The sequence below is a fragment of the Heloderma suspectum genome, chromosome 4 (genome assembly GCF_057233095.1).
Source record: "Heloderma suspectum isolate Gila_16-S chromosome 4, 16-S_ref, whole genome shotgun sequence".
NCBI lineage: Eukaryota > Metazoa > Chordata > Lepidosauria > Squamata > Helodermatidae > Heloderma > Heloderma suspectum.
In genome coordinates this window covers 79,356,909-79,375,701 of record NC_139461.1, presented here as the reverse complement: position 1 = coordinate 79,375,701, position 18,793 = coordinate 79,356,909, and the positions used below count along the sequence as shown (strand labels likewise).

The following is an 18,793-nucleotide window of genomic DNA, read 5'->3' as shown; positions in this document are numbered from 1 at the left end:
TTGCCCTGCCGGAGATCGTCCGCAGTCCACGCCCCCCTTCTGCTTTTGTCACTCGCTGGGTCTGTAAGCAGAATCCCAGGAGGGGGTGGAAGTAAGCGCTGGGCTGCTCTCAGGCAGACAGACTCGGAACCGGAGGAATCCCCGATCCTGCAAGAGGCAGAGGTGGGACGCACGACGCGGGGACGGGCCGAAGTCTTCGCCTGTTTAATTAGGCGCCGCCTTTAATCACTGAGCGGGCTTCGGGTTCCGTCTTGTCCTTTCTTTCTTGCACGCATCGCGGAGGCCCCCGGGTCGCCCCATTTCGCACATGGGGCAACAGAGGCTGAGGGGAAATGCCAGGGACGGGGTCTGGACAGGAAGATAGGAAGCGGCTGACTGAGATGTCCCCTTCCTGTTGTAAGAGGAGCGAGCAGGCGATCTCGGGGCCGGCGGGGCGGCCTGGCTGTGCCAGCGGGAGCGTGTTGGCCAGGTTTTACGAGCCAGGCACCCTTTGGGGCGTTTCGTAGAGGAGGAGTGTCGGGGCGCCGGGTGGCTTGAAAGTTCCTTCCGCCGTTGGCGTCCTGCGGGCGCTGGCTGCGGTCACTTGGTGGGGAGAGACTCGCACTCCTCACGTGCTCAGAGGCACTCTCCGTAGTCATGTGCTCATGCGGCGCTGGACAGTGAGGGGTCGGCGGGCGGGTCAGGGCAGAGGCCGGGGGCTGCTGGATGTTGCTGACTCGCCTTTCCCGCTCTCTTTCCTTCGCAGAGGCGCCGCAGCGGCGAGGCCGGAGGCGAGCCGAGCGCGCGGGGCCGGATGGCCCTGGCTGAGGGCGGCTGGTGCCTGCTGAAGCGCTGCGGCTCCGGCGACTCGCCGTGCCCCTCGGCCCCCAGGGGGCTGCCCGGCCCGTCGCCGTCGCCGTCGTCGTCCTCGGGCTGCTCCCCGGGCGGCAGCACCGGCCCCGGCAGGACCTTCAAGCAGGAGCCCGGCGGGGCGCTCCAGGCCTCGCAGCAGCCGCTGGGACTGCCCGAGGGCCGGGCGTTGCTGGGCCCCTTCGTGCCCCTGGCCGCGGCGCCGTCCAGCCTGCCCAGCTGGGAGGACTTGCTGCTCTTCACGGACCTGGATCAGGCCAACAAGCTCATCTGGTCCAGCCGCGCCTCGGCCAAGCTGAGCCCGGATCCCGCCCCGCCGCCGCCGCCCGTCGAGGACATGTACCCGCACCCGCACGCCCACCACCCGCACGCCCACCACCACCACGCGCAGGGCCTCCAGGGCGGCGCCTACGACGGCTCGTCCCCCGGCGGCGGCGGCGGCGGCGGCTTCGTGCCCTCCTCGGCCGGGTCGCCCGTCTACGTGCCCACCACCCGCGTGGGCTCCATGCTGTCCCCCTACCTGCAGAGCCCCGCGGGCGCCGGCCAGGGCGGGGGACCGTCGGCTTGGCCCCCGCAGGCGGGCCCCGAGAGTCCGTCCTCCTCCTACGGCGGCGGTGGCGGCGGCGGCTGCGCCCACCCGGCCTCGGGCCGCTTCGCCTACCCGGCTAGCAGCTCGCCGGCCACCAACGGCGCCCCCCGCGAGCCTGCCGGCTACAGCCCCCGCGAGCAATTCCGGCCCCTAAACGGATCCTACTACGGGCCCTACGTGGGCGCCCAGTTCAGCACCCCGGGGTGGGCCAGCCCCTTCGACAACTCCATGCTGCACTGCCTGCCCAGCCGAGCCGGGCCCCTCGCCGTGCGGCCCTCCAGCGCAGGTAAGGACGCGCGGAGCGCGGCAGCCGGTCGGTTTGGCGAGCGCTCGGGGCGGAGTCTTGAGGCTGCGAGCCTTCGCACACCTCCCTGGGAATAAGCAACGGCGCTTACTTCTGGGTAGACCTGTGCAGGATTGCACTGCAAAAGATCCTTCCTCTTTGATGCGAGGCAGAGCACCAGGGCTTAATCACCATAGGGAAAAGTGTTCTTACAGGCGAGAAGAATTGAGATTACACTGAAGAGCAGTTAGGAATACAAGGCGCGCGGGGGCGACGACAGCGTAGCTGTTTTGAAACAACCGATGGATTATATTTTGTTATAAGTATTCGTATTATTACTATTAGTAATAATAGTCGCAGTGTTAATTTATGTTATTATCCGTTACTAATTCTTAACTAATAAACGACAGAATTGCATTGTAGTGGACATGTAAAAAGGATCACCAAGTATCCTAGGGAAATGAAACGAAGTAAACATGTCTAAAACACTGGAGAAGCCTGTAATTTGTATTTAAACCTGAGCAACCTGGAGAAATTTAAACCTCGAGCAATTGGCACGAAAAGGGATAGACACATTCAACCGAGAAATCGCCGCAAACACTGATGCAAGCGTTTCCCGATCCATTTCAAGGAGCCTGGGGCAGAACTTCTCCGTGGGCTGTGTCCACTCCTGGGTCTCCTGCGCAGTTCTATCGGTTGTTTTTAGAAGCAATTTGTATTTGAGAGGAGAGCTGTAGTCGGTACACACACTGAAAGTGTACTAGATGAGAAAGACGAATCCAAAGGATAATTAATTCGTTGACGATCCGAATGGAGGGGACCGGGAGGAGAGGATCAAGCAGCCTCTCTCGAGTCTCTCTCTCTCTAATCTCGTCCCTCTCCCCGCTTCTCCGAGTGTAGCTGGGATGCTGGATTGGTAGCTTCGCAGTGCAAGGCAACTGTCAGCCTGACGCTCGGAGGGATCCATTCCCTACTTCTTAACTGGAAACAAGGAGGTTAGAGCAGATTTAAGGTGCAACCCTATGCAGGTTGAGAGAGAAGAAAAGCCCTACATCTCCCAGCATTCCCTAGCCAGCATGGCTGGCTGAGGAATGCTGGGAGTTGTAGGGCTTTTTTTTCTGCCTAGACCTGCAAAGGATTGCGCCCTTAGTCATATCTCGAATAAGTCCTGACAGACTTAAATCCCACTTATTTCAGTGGGCCTACTCCAAAGTACCGAGTAGTGGAGTACTGAGCCTCCAAAAGCGTTTTACGGGCGGCTGGAGTGGCGGGTTCGAATCCCTTTTCATTGCCTCGGAATGGAACGGGGTGGCAGGTTTTCCTGGTTCATAAATGCTGAATAAGTGGGTGGGGTAGGGGAGCTGCTCGCTCCCCCATCAAAGCATCTAAGGGTGTCATCTTTGGAAAGTGGAAGGCCCTTTAGGGAAAGCAAGGTTGGCGTTTTAAAAATTATTTTAACTACTGGTGGCGGTGGAACAGGGGGGATGGAAACACTGATTTCGGCCCCCCGCGGAGGAACACGCAGCTTGGACGAGAAGGTATGGAGCAAGGGAAGGCAGCTGCGGGAGGGAAAGGGTTAAGCCCTCCCCCATCCCCTCCCGCCCCCCCGGAGGGGAGCGGCGCCTTTCTCCTGTCCAAGGCCCGGCTGGAGCCGCTGTCGCGCGCCCGAGCGCGCAACGCGCCCCTTGGGGCGAAGGGCGAGCGGAAAGGGCCGGTCTGGGTGGCGTGACATCATCTCGCTCTGACGTGGGAAAAGGTGTGGACGTTCGCGGAGGGCAACTGTGCCCCCGGCTGAGCTGCGCCTGCCAGGTCAAGATCAGAGATCCGAAGGGCGGCGACGGCGGCCCTCCTTGGCGCAGCTGCAAAGAGAGCCGTGTGAGCCCGTTGGGGGCGATGGCCTGAGCCCTGGCGAAATGCGATCACCGTGTGGGACGCGCTCTTGGACTGGAGTGTTTGGAGGCCTCAAAGGAGGCCTTGAAACGCGTGGGTGTTAATGTCCTTTCTTTCAAATGGCCCTCCGAGGCTGCAGTCCTGAGCACGCTTACCAGGGAGCAGGTCCCGTGAATCACAATGGGACTTCGGAATAAACATGCCTAGGGCTGCGCCGACTGCGGAGTCATTAGAAACTGGCATTTCAAGCGCTCCGTCCAAGACAAGTCTGCTCAGAAGTAACTGCCGCGGTTTTCAACGAGGCTTATTAAATGTGTATAGGATTGCGTCTGTAGTTTACTAATTAAGAATGGAGATGCTAAATACCCATCTGGTAACTTTGGAAGTTTCTTTATCCCCAAGTGGTAGACGGGTGTAGAATTTCGGTTCAGTAGTGTTAGGAACTGCACTAATTGGAATTAAAGGTCGGAACATTTGTGGCACATATCGGACCCATTTTCCCTGCTTTGATTTCTGCATGTGAAAAGCGGACACCTCAATACACAGGAGGCCTATTTTTAAATACTTCTATTATCATTAACAATCACGAAGTGTAAATCTGGCTTTTCCTGCTGTCCCTAAAGAAAATTGTAGTGTTATTGTAATTTCCTTTCCTTTATAAAGAAGAAAATAATTGGGATTCCAACTATCTTTTCAAAGGATGGGCCCAAGTTCAAAGCAGTCAGTGGTATTAATTCAATCAGATTCTTTTAAATTCATCTGAACAGTGATTTAAATACCCGGAGAAGACCTTTGAAAAAGGTTTCACAGATTTGGGGAGAGAGAGAATGAATTTAACTGAATTTCTGCAGCTGGGCTTTGGACAGAAATTCACTTTTTTCTTTTAAGACAAATCTTCCAGCTGTATACAAGACAGGCGATATCGGCAATATTTACTCCATAACAAGAAGACATGGCTTTAGAACTTTTTTCTCATTCTCCACTAATCTAAAGCCACTCCCCATTACATATTTTAGGTTGGGGAATGCAGTATTTGTGTTTCCTTGTGAGACAAAATGTGGGTGATTTTAATAAGACTTGAATCTAAGGAAGGATGTTTAGAATATCCGAGAGCAAAATTTATTTTGGGTTTACCCACAGAAAAGAGGGGAGAACAGAAAGAAAATGGCATCATAGGATAGTACTCATTAGATACAACCCTTGGATTCCACAGAACTTCATTCAGAAGGAGATAATTGTTAATTAAAAGCGAAAGGAAGAGGAGATAACTTTGAACCTAAAGATGCCATTTCCAAATACATACCAAAATGTGTTTATGACATGAATTTAGAGACTGGGAAGTCATCCTATGAATACGTTTACTTAGAAGTAGGTCATTTCAATGAAAATTAGGTTAAGCAGTATGTTTTGGGAACCTAACTTTCCTTTCAAATTGATTTCTAAACAAAACCTTCTGGGTTTTGTTTTTCTTTAGTGATTTTTAAAACCCTTTTTCTCTTCTTCCCTGAAAAATAATCTTAATCTTGCCTGAGTACTTTTCAAAGACGGAGCGAGCATTTAAAAATACTATATTCCCCCCCTTTTTTTGGAGGGGGGAGGTCTTCTAAAGGCCTGAGATAGCATTACCTCCTACTGTAAAATATATTGCTTCTCGCATAGGAAGGATTGCATGCATGTTAATATATGTGCTAAAGCCAGTAACAAGAAGCTTATGAAGCTGCCAGACACATGGCAAGTGTCTCCTAATATCTTACACTCCATTTTATTTATTTATTTATTTGTTTGTTTTTAAGGTGTTTCTGTACCGCCTTTCTAAAACCCAAGTTGGTGTACAAAAATAATAATAATAATCAGATAAAAATGAATAAAACATAGAAACAATTTAGAAAGCCATGTTTAAAAGATGGAATGCGATCCCCTTCCTGAACAGAGAGAGACTGGGGACCAATCGCAGTTCCAGAGGAAGTGCATTCCAGAGTTTTTAAAAACTGTGCTTTTAAAAATGGTTTTTGTGGTAATGATGGTGGGGAGATTGATGTCACAAATTGCTATGCATCAAACAAGAACAGGTAAATAAAATGCAAATGCACCTTTTCAGATGGGGTGGAGGAATTTAAAGTTTAAATGTTGCTATTTACAGCACATATCAGAAGTATGACCAGTGGGGCTTACTTCCAGGTAAATGGGCATAGGATTGCAACCTTAATTGCAGAAAGTGGTGCATTTTTAAGAGCATTTGTTGTGAAGGTTTTCTTATTAATAATAATATAACAATGGCCAAATTATCAACAGACGTCACCTAGACCACCACCACCCTTTTTGGAATCAATAGATTCATGTATTTGACATGCAACTCTGGTGCCTAGGGGTCCATAGGCTGCGTATTTACCTGGGAATAAGCCCCGTTGAATACAATGATACTTACCTCTAAGTAAATACGCATGGGATTGCAATGTCAGATCCTGCTGCTCCCCCTAATCTGGATCACAGGATGGTAAGAGGAGAGCAGTGCTCCTCTACCCTTCCGAAATCTCCCTGCTCCTGGCAAAATGCACCCCTGCCAAATGCCCTGATCCAAAGTACATATATTTGGGAGGGAATGCTTTATTCAAAATTATTTCTAGGCTGCCTTTTAAGGGCGGAACCCAACATTCCACTGAAACCAAGGAAAATGAACTGCTTACAAGCAAAAGGGATTGTTAAAATGGTCACAACGTTAAAAATACGCTATTTGTAAGAAGTTTGAGGAAGGAGAGGTGTGACAAAATAGCTTAGAGGACACTTAAATCTGGCAAAATCCCATCCTTCAGCCTCTTTTATTTTGTGTAAGCCTCCACAAGAGCCTGCAGTTTTGCTGTAGTTCCTTTCAGAGAAGCTAGAAATATTTGATTTATTCCCATGATCACCTCCACAGTGTTGTCTTTCACAAAGCACCGGGACTAACTGAATGTTATCAATGGCCTGATTACTTGCTTGTGCTTTCAAACTGCTGGGCTTGATTAAATCATATTCAAGGCTTGATGCCTAAAAGCATTTTACCCCGGTAAACCCTGACATGATCTTTAAGGATGACAACATGGTGTGTTGTTTAAAAGAAAAATGAACAGGTGAGGACAGTGTGTGTTAATTAGTTCTTCCACAATTAGGAGACGTGCCTTTGCAGAACTCAAAGGCTGTTAGCTGGTTAAAGTTCAGTGAGTTAACTGCTTGCTTTTTTGCAGACTGATTGATTGAGTAACCTTTTAAAACAAACATTACAGTTTCTCAATGCTGAATTGTTGTAAAAAGGCTTTCAGAATGATTTTCCAAAATAATCAATCACTTTGAGAAGTCTGAATGAAATTAATTCAGTTTCACTAAATTATGTAGAAAACTCACATACTGTTTTTTGAAAACTATTTAGATCATACTGGCTGAATTAATGCAGTGCAATCCTATGCATCTTTACTTTGAAGTAAGTTCTGTTGTGTTCAATGGGACTTACTCCTTGTGTGTTTAGGATTGCACTGCATTAATTCAGCCAGTGTAGTCTAAATTATTTTCAAAAAACAGTATGTGAGGCCTTGGTGTTTGCAGCCCTATAGTCTCCAAAAAAAGCAGTTCTGTTAGAAATAGAGGCAATAGGGAAGGGGCAATTCTGATCGAAAATGTCACTTTTTGAGATTAATAAATTAAGCAACCTCTAGTGCTGACACCTTTAAAGAAAATCACCTATAAATTACCCTGAATTTCTGTCGCTAAACTACAAAATGTGCCCCAAACTAATTTCTTGTTATATTTCATTTCTGCTCCAAAAGGCTTTTAAGATTCTGAACTGAAAGTAGCCCGTTGCCTCACATGTGTCAGCATAACTGCATTTTTAACACTTCCCTAATTTACTTACATCCCAATCCTAAATTAGTGGGACTTAATTTCATGTACTGTATTGAGGACTGGAGTGCCCAGAAGAATGTCCCATCTGGTTGTTTAAAAAGTGGAAGAGTCCCAAATATGATTATTCTCACTTTAATACATTACTTACAAATGATTCTGTCAAGGGTACTGTCTTTAAGGTGCAATCCTATGCATGTTTAGACAGAAATAAGTCCTACAACTTCTAGCATCCCCTAGCCAGCATGGCTGGGGGATACTGGAGTTGTAGGACTTATTTCTGCCCAAACATGTATAGGATTGTGCCCTTATTGGATTCAGGATAATCGGGGTGTCAGATACACTTTCTCAGCCACTAGACTTTTACTCAAAATGTGTTGTTACACTTTTGCAGTTTCAGTGCATAGAAAATGTTCAAGAACCCGAGTCTGTCGCATGTTATTTCCATTACAACATTTGCTACTTACTCCCCCCACACACAAGTATTTTACAGCTGTGTTAAAATTACTAGATATAGCAAGGTGTTGTTTTTAGCAATACTTCTCACTTTCTCAGAACATCTAAGTAGGCTGTTTGCCCATGAAAGCCCATGCCACACAATAAATCCACCCTGGCATCCTATTCTTTCATACAAGGGCTCCAAACCCGAGGACTGAGTTCTGCAGGTGTGGCGGGGCTACTTCTGTAGCTGGTGTAGGATAGTGGTTGCCAGTATGACCTATGAAGCCCCTGGCTCCAATCTTACCTGAGACATAAACTCACTGGGTGACCTTAGGCAAACAACTAGCTCTTACCTAGCCTCTTCCCAATCTTTTATATTAACATAGTAGTGGCCTACCTAGCTAGTTTGCTGTGAGGGTCTTTTGAACACTTAGAGAAATGTATGAATATTGAGTTGCAGTGGTAGATGGTGGTGAAAGTGGAAATCCCCCACAATCTGCCGAATCAGCTACGCCTGATGCTACTTATAAAATGCTGGGGAGACTAACTATCCCTTCCTGCAAACTGATGAATCCAAAGGGAGTCTTTGGATCATAGCCATTGTATGGAATTAAATTCCAAAGTAACATTTCTATATGAAGTATTTCTATTTAAAATACTCTATATGAGCTCTCTTCTGAGGATACTAAATTACAACAACAACATGACTGTTGCTGTTATTATTTCTTTTAGGGTCTGAGAGTAAGATGTACTTTAGTTTTCCTGCTTAATAATTTCTTTTGGAAACTGCCACTAAAAAACATGTATATTGAAAATTTTAGTGTAAAATAAAATGGAATAAAATAGAACTTAGTCTGGCCCCAATCCACACAGTACTCAGAAGGAGATGTGTATTTCCATCTACATCCAGCCCCGTCACTGGACTGAATGAACGTTGCAGTGCAGATGTGAATGTGCTTCTTAATATACGTGTGAATCATCATTAGCTGTGTGCTCACACCTTATTGGATCAAGATGAATATGAAGATCCGAGGAATATTTCTATTTGGCATCCTAATTTTCTGATGGAAATTCTAATGATGTAGAAAGATACTTTAGAACTGGAAGAATTCTGCCTGAAACCCTGGAGAGCTGCTGCCAGTCAATGGCTTGACTGTATAGGGCAGCTTCCTATGTAACTGAAGGCTGCAGGGAAAAATCCAGAACATTTAAGGGGGGGGGGATTACATTGCTGTTTTAAATTGTGCTAAATATATGTAAAAAAAAAAAATCACCTTGTGCAACTTAAAATTCTGTAAATTCTTCTTGCAAGAAAATAGATCATTGGATAATGTATTTTAAAAAATCTACCATGGCATACTTCTGAAAAATGGATTGAAATAACTTTGAATCATTAGTTGGGAACTAATTACAGTTTTTCTGTGCAGTATTCTTACGCACACTTGCTTCTATGTTAAGTTCTACATTAATCTGTTTAGGTTGGGGTACCAACTGTTCATTAACTAGATTTTTAAGCCGTCTATCAAGCAAGTGATTAAAATAAACACAACTGTACCTTGTAACAACAGCCACCCAAATAACATGTATTGTTAGGGACACTAGCTTGGGGATGTTGAAAGACTAGACTAGGCTCTTGCAACTAATTAGCCAAAATAATTAATTATAAACCAACTTAAAGGTAGCCTATAAATAATTTTAGGTAGATTTTAGATCAAAAGACCTTAAGTGAAAACAAGGGAGGTGTATAAATTATAAACTGAAATCTGCTGAGAAATCTGCTGTTCTAATTAAAATGCAAATCCAACACATTAATCTAGTTATTGTACCAAATCCTAGGTAACAGATAAAATATCTGATGAAACCCAGCATTCTACCTTAAATTTTAAGAAAATGAATAAGCACATCTGAAAAACAAAGTGTTTCTTAACTTTCAAAAATGAAAATAAAGTAGTTTTTTAAAATGCAATAATTGAATCCTCTTAATGAAATGAATGGATAAATTCTCCTAACAAACTATATAGAAGCAAGCCCTACTAAAGCCAATAAGGCTTGTTTACAAATGATGTAATTAACATTGAGGTGTTAATTTGTTAATATTTGTTAATTTGTAGTTCCTATCACCTCACACACACCCCATTTAAAACCACCTGGGATCACTGGTTTCAATGGCCAAGTTTGCCATATTAATCCAGAAAGTTGAATATTGTAGGTGGGACCTGGAATCCTTACTCACCCACAATAGATTCTTGCAGTGGCTTGAGTTCTCCCATGTGTAAAATGGGAACAATAGTGGTCTATCTTACAGACTTGTTGCGAGAGCAAACCAGATAAAGATCTGAAGCATTTATTATTTTAAAAACAACATTCTCATCTACTCTAGGGAAGGAGGAGAGGGAATACTTATTGTCTCATTGTAAAACTGTCTTTCTGTGGTTCAGGAGAAGAGGGAGGTTCTTGTTTTGTTTTAACAGAGGGGAGTAATGCAACTGCCTGTCTCCAGTATCCTTGACGCCCTGATATGAGTTCCCCAACCTGGTGCCCTCCCATGCTGGCTGGGGGTGATGGGAGTTGTAGTCCAGGACACCTAGAGGGCACCAGGTTGGGGAAGGCTGCTGTCCCAGTGGCTTGTAGTGCAGAGATCAACCCATTGCCAGGGAGGTGTGCAAAATTCCAGTCTGAGGTTCCAGGCTAGCTCTTCAGCCTGCTATGTCAATTCTGATCCTTTTCTAAAGACAAAATGTTTTTGAAAAGGGGAAGGGAGAGGCAGAAGGTGCATTTTCTCTACCCCCAGGGTTTCCACGCCCCACTTCCGTTGTTAACACAAATGACAAAGGCTTGCTGACATTTACAAGATCCCTTTCGCTTTCTCGTGTGCCAACTGAATAGGGGGCAGCAGCAAGTATGGCAGGTAAAGGAGAACATGATCCAGTGGGGAGGACAGGGGTAACCATGCTTATGAAATTCTTGGCAGCCGTTCTTAGAAATCAGACCTATTGAGTTCGATGGGTGTTCCTCCTGTGTAAGTAGTGTAGCTGGACCCATTTTCTAGCCATGCTGTATAATTACCATTGAAATTAACAGGATTGTTTCCCAGGGGCAGCCTTCCCCAACCAGGGCCCCTCCAGATGTGTGGGACTACAGTGCCAACCATCCCCTGCCAGCCAGGGGTGCCACTGGATGGGGATGATAGATGTTGTAATGCCACCATCTCGAGGTCCCCAGGTTGGGGGAAGGCTGCCTCCAGGAAACAATCCCTGTTGATTTCAGTGGTGGAATGGAAACCAAATGTGCTTCTCTCCTTTCTTTAGCTAGGACTTCAATCTTTTATTGTGTGGAGAGAAGATGGGTGTGTGTTTTAGAACCCTTTTCCACTGACTGCTAGGTTTAGGGTCACTGATTTGGAGAAAGAGTGAAACAAAGGGAAAGTTCCTACGTGAGGAAGGTGGGAAGATAATTGTATATTCTCTGTCCCAAGGTGTCTATCCTTGCAGATTTTGCAGCGATTTATGAACTCTTACCGTAAAATTCAGCTATGGTCAGAAGCAAGCTTACTCAGAAGTATGTCTCGGGAAAACTCGCTGGCTAGGGCTTGCTTGCCTCTCAAAAAATAAAATAAAATAAAATAAATTCTGGGGGGAGCCGTTTACTTGGAATTGGACACTCCTGCCCCACCCAAGACTAATAATGCAATCCTAGAAGTAAGTCCTATTGCGTTGAATGGGGTTTACTCCCAGGTAAGTGGGCAGATTGTTTTTCGTGGCACCAACTTCAATAGATTTGAGATAAGGTCAGCAGTTGAATGAAGTGGACTTTAGTCCTCAAACAAGCATTTCAGGTGCCACAAATTCCTCCTTTCTTTTCGAAACACATCGGGTGCTCTGCAGTTTGTAAATCAGACTCCGTTGTCACCTCCACTACCAACAGCACAATCCTATGTTGTGTTTACTCAGAAGTAAAGCCAGTTGTGTTCCAAGGGATTCATAGGGTTGCAGACCAGAAGAAATAAGCCCCAAGGATTTCAACGGGCTTTTCAGTGTGTATGCTTGCTCTTCTACAGCTCGCATTTATTTCAAGGGAGCCACCTCTGAAAAACTTCCCTGGGGATTTTCATTAGCATTTGCGAGTCCCACACTACCATTGCTTAGAAGTTGGTCGTCTTGACATCAGTAGAGCTGACTTCGATAGATATCCCAGGATGTTCTCTAGGCCAGGTACCCTTCTCCACTGAAAGAAACAGAGTGGAAGTGGCTGTAGCACTTTGCATCACAATCCAAAATACATGTATTTGCTCATTCAGAACGGAGCCATGGATTTAAACTGAATGATGGAAGTGTGGAGTCTAAACTTATCAATGGATTTCAATGGGATTTACTTCCAGGTTAATTCTTGAGACGCATAGAATAGATTCCCTCATAACAGCACTCCCTACACTACACTTTGAGGTGGGAGCTTCAATCGCAGAGAATTCAAGGGAACCCTGATCCAAACAGTCCCATTCCAGGCAAGCTTACTCTGGAGTAAATTCCAGCATGTTCAATGGGGCTTACTCCCAACTAAGAGTAGATAGCCTGAGGCAATTCTCTACTCACTTACTTGGGAGACAGCACTACTGAACTCAGTGGGACTTCTGAGCAAATTTGCACAGGATCAGACTGCGCATGTCCCCTTGACTTCATTCTATCAAGAATTGTATATTCTCTGTCCCTGCCCCTCTTTTATATCTGCAGGGAAATGCAGTAGGGATTGCATTGCGATCAGGAATTTCCTTGAATAGAACTTTCGCTTTTGCAACTTTGTTGTCATGAGTGTTTTGGCTTCGGTTTAAAGGACATCCGCGGAGATCCTCTTTCACATTAATTCAGTTCAGTAATTCTCCACTAACACTTCAACCCAGCCAAGAGCGAGTCCCACTAAAATCAGGGCAGTTAAAACATAAGGTGTGCGGAACAAATAATACATATAATTAAAATATTTTAGAATCGGGAAGGCAGAAGTCATTGAGTGCTTATAAATGCATCTTAGGGTGCAAACCTATGCATGTTTAGACAGAAAAAAGTCCCACAGTTCCAAGCATTGGTGACTGGGGAATGCTGGGAGTTGTAGGACTTTTTTCTTCCTACCATTTAGGGTAGTATCCAATGTTAGTCCTACACAAAGTAAACCCATTGAAATGAATGATACTTAAGTTAACCACAACTAACTTAAGTCACATTCATATGAGTCTATGTAGAACTAATTGCCCGTAAAATGCGTCTTGCCATTCCCTTCTTCTTGCCATTCGTACTCTAAAGAAAGGGCTTTTGAAACTGGTGGTACTTACAAGTAACAAATGCATTTGCTTAGGATGGGGGTGTAGCATTTGCAGTGAGAATAACTGGAAAGGGTTGAGCCAGCCAGGAACAGTCTCTCTCTTTTTAAAGAAGTCATTTTGCTAGATCTAGGCTGTGAACACTGTTTTAACCTATCTCCTCTCTCTGAGAGTGCTGTTGCATGTGTTTGTGCACACACACAGTAAACGCTCATGAAAGAGTCGCAATGGAAGGGAGGATTCGACAGCTCCAAGCCTCTCCTCACCCCTGCGCCCCGCCCCACAAGTCTCCCATTCCCTCATTTGACTGATATGCAGTATATTTAAACTAGGGCTTGGGCAAGATAGCAGCTGCAGAAGCAGTGGGGGTAGGATGCGGGTTTTCTGCTTTGAAGGTTGGTTCAAGATTTCCAAGGCAACATCCAGTTGTGGGCAAATGGTGAACTTGCCTCCTATTTCCTGTCTTTAGCATCTGACTGATTTTTTGTTTTGTTTTTGTGGATGGGTGGGGAAGGGTCTTATTCCATTGCGAAAGAGATCAGTCACCTTTCCCTTGGGCTATGATGACTCACCATCCCGATCCTAAATTCCTCAGCTTGCAGATATGTATGTGTAAAACTTCCATAGAAATTATAATTATATGTATTTCCGTGGAAGTGTGTGTGTACAATTTTTAATAAAAAATAAAATTTGAAAGATATTACTACTATTGTCATTGTCATTATTATTTATTACATTTCTATACTACCCCATAGCCAAAGCTCTCTGGGCAGTTTGCAGAGATTAAATATGCATTTAAAATTGTATGTATGTACCATGTACGTCTTAAATTTGCCATGAAGTAAACATATCTATATTATCAGGGTGTGGGTTTCTGAATGGAAGCAGAGAAAGGGGGAAGCAAGCCTGTTTTTGAACAATAATAAGTGAACACTGTATGAATATGGGAAAATATTTTGCTAATTAAATGTACAAGAATATTACAGGGTATGGGTAATATGACCTGGGTTCAAATCCAGACCCCATCCATTAAGCTTACTGGGTGATCTTGAGCCAGTTGCCATTACTCAGCCAGACCTACCTCACAGAGCTGTTGTGAAACTAAAATGTTCAAGGGGTAAACCATGAGCTCCTTGAAGGAAAGATGGCATTGTATCCTATATACTAATACTGAACTGAGGTGCTGAGTTATGACTGTGTAGCCAAAAAGGGGCTACTAAGAAAAAGAGAGAGCAAGGTATCACCCTGCCTGAGGAATCCCAAGATTTGCAGAAGTAGACCAAAACAATTTGGGGGGGAACTGAAGGGCAAAACCTCTGCGAAACAACCCAGTGAGGACTGAGCATGCTCAGTGCATAGTACAGAACACTGAGTATCTATTGGGCTGAATCTACACACAGCAGTTATACCATTATCATACCATTATCATAACTGTTGCTACACATGACACCAATGGGCACCAACAGTTATGATAATGGTATGATAACGGTGTAACTGTTATGTGTAGATTCAGCCTTGTGTGGGGAGGGGAGGAAGGCGTGATGGAATGGAGTATCTTGAAAGAAGGCTCTGGAGGATGGGGAGCTAGAACATTAAACAGGAGCACCCCACACTGCAATGTTTTGTTGTAGCATCCACTGTAAAATATTTAACAAACAAAACAAATTAAAATAAATGTGGCCTGCAATCCTATAGACAGTTACAAGGGAGTAAGTCCCATTGAAATCAGTGGGACTTACTTCTGAGTAAACATGCATGGTTTACACAGTTCGTTTGCTTAGATTCATCAAAACAAGTTCTAGTGGTTGCAACCTTCTAGGCAGTGGCTAATAATAGTCTGATCCTAACCACATTTAAACCCTGCTGAGTTTAGCCTGACAACAGTGAATGTTTACTTGCAAATATGTTCTGTTGTGTTTCTTGGGGCTTATGCCCAGGTAAGAGCTGAATAGGGCTGCAGCCTTTAGTGTGCCTAATGTAGTGTCATCTATGGCACTGATTTCTGAGGAAGCGTGGATAGATTTGGGGTCCTGGGAACTTGGCTGCCCTGAAATCCGAGGGACTTTGCTTTGGCTGCCAGGCTAATTAGCCTGACACATGCCCTAACCACTGCTTTGGGGGTGAGGGGGCAGAATGGAGGCCATTCTGTGGGAAGCTATGATTGAGGCTAGCAGCTTTTTGGCATGGAGGGGAATCCAGAGAGGTTCTTCCCCCAGCCGAAGATAACCACAGGATGCTTTTTCCTGCTTGGCTTCCATGTTAACCCAGCCTTTCTTCCCTGCAGATCTCCTTGATGATCTATCAGAGAGCCGGGAATGTGTCAATTGTGGCTCCATCCAGACCCCCCTGTGGAGAAGGGATGGCACTGGCAACTATCTCTGCAATGCCTGTGGGCTCTACACCAAGATGAACGGCCTCAGCAGGCCTCTCATCAAACCCCAGAAGAGAGTGGTGAGTGCTGTGGGGGCGTGGGAGTTGGGGGAAAGAGTGGAAACATCTTCTTCCTACCTGTGCTCAGCTCCAAGACATCCATGCGTCCTTTCCTGTTTCTCTTTTAAAATGGTATTGATACATTTCTTGTAGCAAAACAATTCCAAGACAATATAGCCCTGTGAAGACCAACAGAGTAAGAATCACAACTCTATGCCAGTACTTTGTTTTTAGGAATTTGTTACAGTCTCGCAGCAATCAGTGGACTACAAAACGTGTTTTTAGTCTCCTTCCTTAGCACTGAAATAAGTGGGACTTGGAGTAAATGTGGATAAACATGCCTCAAGCTGCAATCCTATGCCCACATATCTGGGAGTAAGTTTCACTGAACTTAATGGGGTTTACTTCTGAGTAGACGTGCATAGGATTGCATTGTTAAGCGTCCCAATGATTTCATGTCCCATCAAAAGCCTTGGGAGCTTAAGATATTTAACTTCGGCTAGGTGGCACTCTTAATTGAATGTGATTGAAGGAGAGAGGAGAGTGTTACGTAATGGAAGGAAATGGCAAAATAATTTCTTAATTTACTGCTTGCTGTGAAATTTCTCATAGCGATGTCCTAGTAGCAGGCATTATTAGCATGGAGCCATGGATAATTAAGATGCAGGCCAGGGCATGCACTCTGTATGACCCAATGGACTGATCTTACAACATTTAGGGAAGGGCCAGGAAAAATTAGCATTCTTGGATAACAATTGTAATGTTTATGAATTTGTGTTAACTGTCCAATGGCTCTTACTCTACAGATCCTCGTGTACCTTTTTGTCACAAAATATATAAGCTCAAAAAGATCTCCAAAGAGTATTTTTTCCAGAGAGAGACAGAGAGATCTTTTAAGAATACTTTGGGTTCTCAGTTTCTGTGCTGCACACAACCCCCTTCAAAAATCTTAAGCCTGGTTTTGGATTTTCCCCCATGTCCCACTCCCCTGTCCCCATGACAGTTTCATCATCATCTTTTAAGATGTTTGAGAGGTGGCCAGTTTGAACCCACACCTAGCAGTATTAGGCACAGTAGAAAAGAAATGATTAAAACACAGTGCATGCAAGAACTGCAGTTATGTACACACTTCTTTTGAACAGTGATATTTACATCTGAGGAATGGAATGGGATGCCCCACTACAAATCTTAAACTCAGTGGGCAAGCTCCAAAATCCAGGGAGGCTTTAGATATTTTTTCTGCCAAAGAGCACCCAACCCATTATGGGAGCCAGCTGTTCAATGGGGGAGTAGGGAGAGAAAAAAAATGCCCAAGTCTGAGCTCTTTGCGTCCTAGTCATTTAGGCTGCAATCTTGCACACTTTCCTGGAAGTAAGTCCTGTTGAACACAGTCGGACTTGCTAGTGGGTAGAGATGCATAAGATTGCACTGCTGTTGCAGTTAAAGTTAAGATTGGGATGTAATTAAAGATTATTGAGGGTCTGAGTTTAAGTGCATTAACTTTCTACCAAAGTCTTGATCCTATGCATACCAATTTGGAAATCAGTGGGGCTGACTGAGTCTCACTTTAATTTTTCAGGTAAATGTTTTTTGGGGGTGGGGTGAGGGTGGGTATTGGCCTGATTGTAGTTTGGGGGAGACTGTTGTTGTCTTGTTGGTTCCAGTAAAAGGACATGGCTGTGTTCACATTAACAAGCATTCTTTTCCAGATCATAAGAGCTATAAACATGCCCTGCCTTTCAGAAACAAAATTGAGATTCTCACTCCCATCAAATGAGCCTTGCATTTTTTAGGGCTGGATTTTCAGGAATTCAGAGTATGTCAGTGTGCATTAGGATTAGAACCACCAATTCCCTAGAATGAAGCAATTCATAAAATATAGCCCCAACATTCCTGACAGTTTCTATTTTGGCACCATTTAAGTTTGTTGACCCAGGAAGCAAGTAAATCCTTAATATTGCCATTCTTTATTGAGGGCTTAAAGCTAAATAGAGCATAAGTTAAGAGATGGTTTTTAAAAAGTCACGTGTGGCATGGGAGTCATCTTTCACTCAGTATGGCAGGTAAACAATGCAAGAAATGAAAGGTGGACCCCCTATGAAATTTGTGAGGTGGGGTGATAAGATGAACTGCAGAAGGAAGAAAAGGGCAAAGGAATCTTTTTAAAATTCCTTCCCCCCTCCCGAATGTTTTTTTTTTTTAAAGGAAGGACAAAAAAGAGGCAAAGAAATACACCGTCCTTCTTCCCTGGCACATCCCCCAAATCCCTCCCATCAATGTCTACTTTGAGCACCCCTTTTGTCCCCTATGTGACCACTGGGCACCCAGAGATACTAAATCACTTCGGAGGGAAAAGGAGATCTCAGCCTCCCTTCCCTTTGAGTTGACCATTTGGGAGGGATGGATTTGGGCTCAGAGATAGAAAGCCAAAGGCCTCCTTCATCTTTTAGTTGCTTTCACCCTTCAGGCAACTGTCACAAGGAGGGATTTATGACTCTGTAGGCTTAGTACAATGAATTCTCCTATCCTTGTTCAGGCTGATATATCCTCTGCGGGTTTCTCCTCTGCTGCTGGGAATGGTGGCAGAGTGAAGTACACATGTATCACCCTTCACCCATGAGGACTAGAGCCAGAAGATATTTATTGGGGGGGAAACCTCTTTCTCCCCCCTCCCCCGGTATTTTCTTAAAAGGCAGAGCGGGGAATTCTATCCTTATCTCCTTTTAAAACTCCTGTGCTATGACCCTTATTTACACACATACACTCTCTCTCTTTCTGTACACACACACACACACACACACACGCGCGCGCGCACAAGAGAGAGAAAGAAAGAAGAATCTCAATTATAAACCCTGTGGGTCACCTTTCCAAATTAAAGCGTGAACAAGGCAACTTGCATAACAAAAATAAAAACAGTATGAACACAGTTTAAGACTAGGACCTCAAACCAATGGCTCAAAAGCAGAGCAAATAGACTGAAGATCAACTGATTTTCTCTTCACCACCCCAGTAATATTTTTTGGGTTATTTATTTATTATTATTATTACATTTATATCCCGCCTTTTTTTTTTCCTCCAAGGAACTCAAGGTGGTATACATAATCCTCCTCCTCCTCTCCATTTTATCCTCACA

The 18,793-nt window shown here is 44.9% G+C and overlaps 1 protein-coding gene across 4 annotated transcripts in view; it reads left to right on the top strand.

Annotated features, from left to right (window-relative positions):
- The window catches only part of GATA6 (GATA binding protein 6), a 44,002-nt gene that overhangs the window by 1,872 nt on the left and 23,337 nt on the right, over positions 1 to 18,793 (top strand). For 2 of the 4 annotated variants that reach the window (XM_084849723.1, XM_084849725.1), the window contains exons 2-3: positions 746 to 1,724; positions 15,515 to 15,681. In XM_084849723.1, the coding sequence (XP_084705849.1) occupies positions 794 to 1,724; positions 15,515 to 15,681 (1,098 nt within the window). In that variant the 5' untranslated portion in view covers positions 746 to 793. Of the gene's footprint in view, positions 1 to 56; positions 397 to 745; positions 1,725 to 15,514; positions 15,682 to 18,793 lie in introns of those variants that run through there. The other 2 variants (XM_084849724.1, XM_084849726.1) reach the window with 2 other exon arrangements.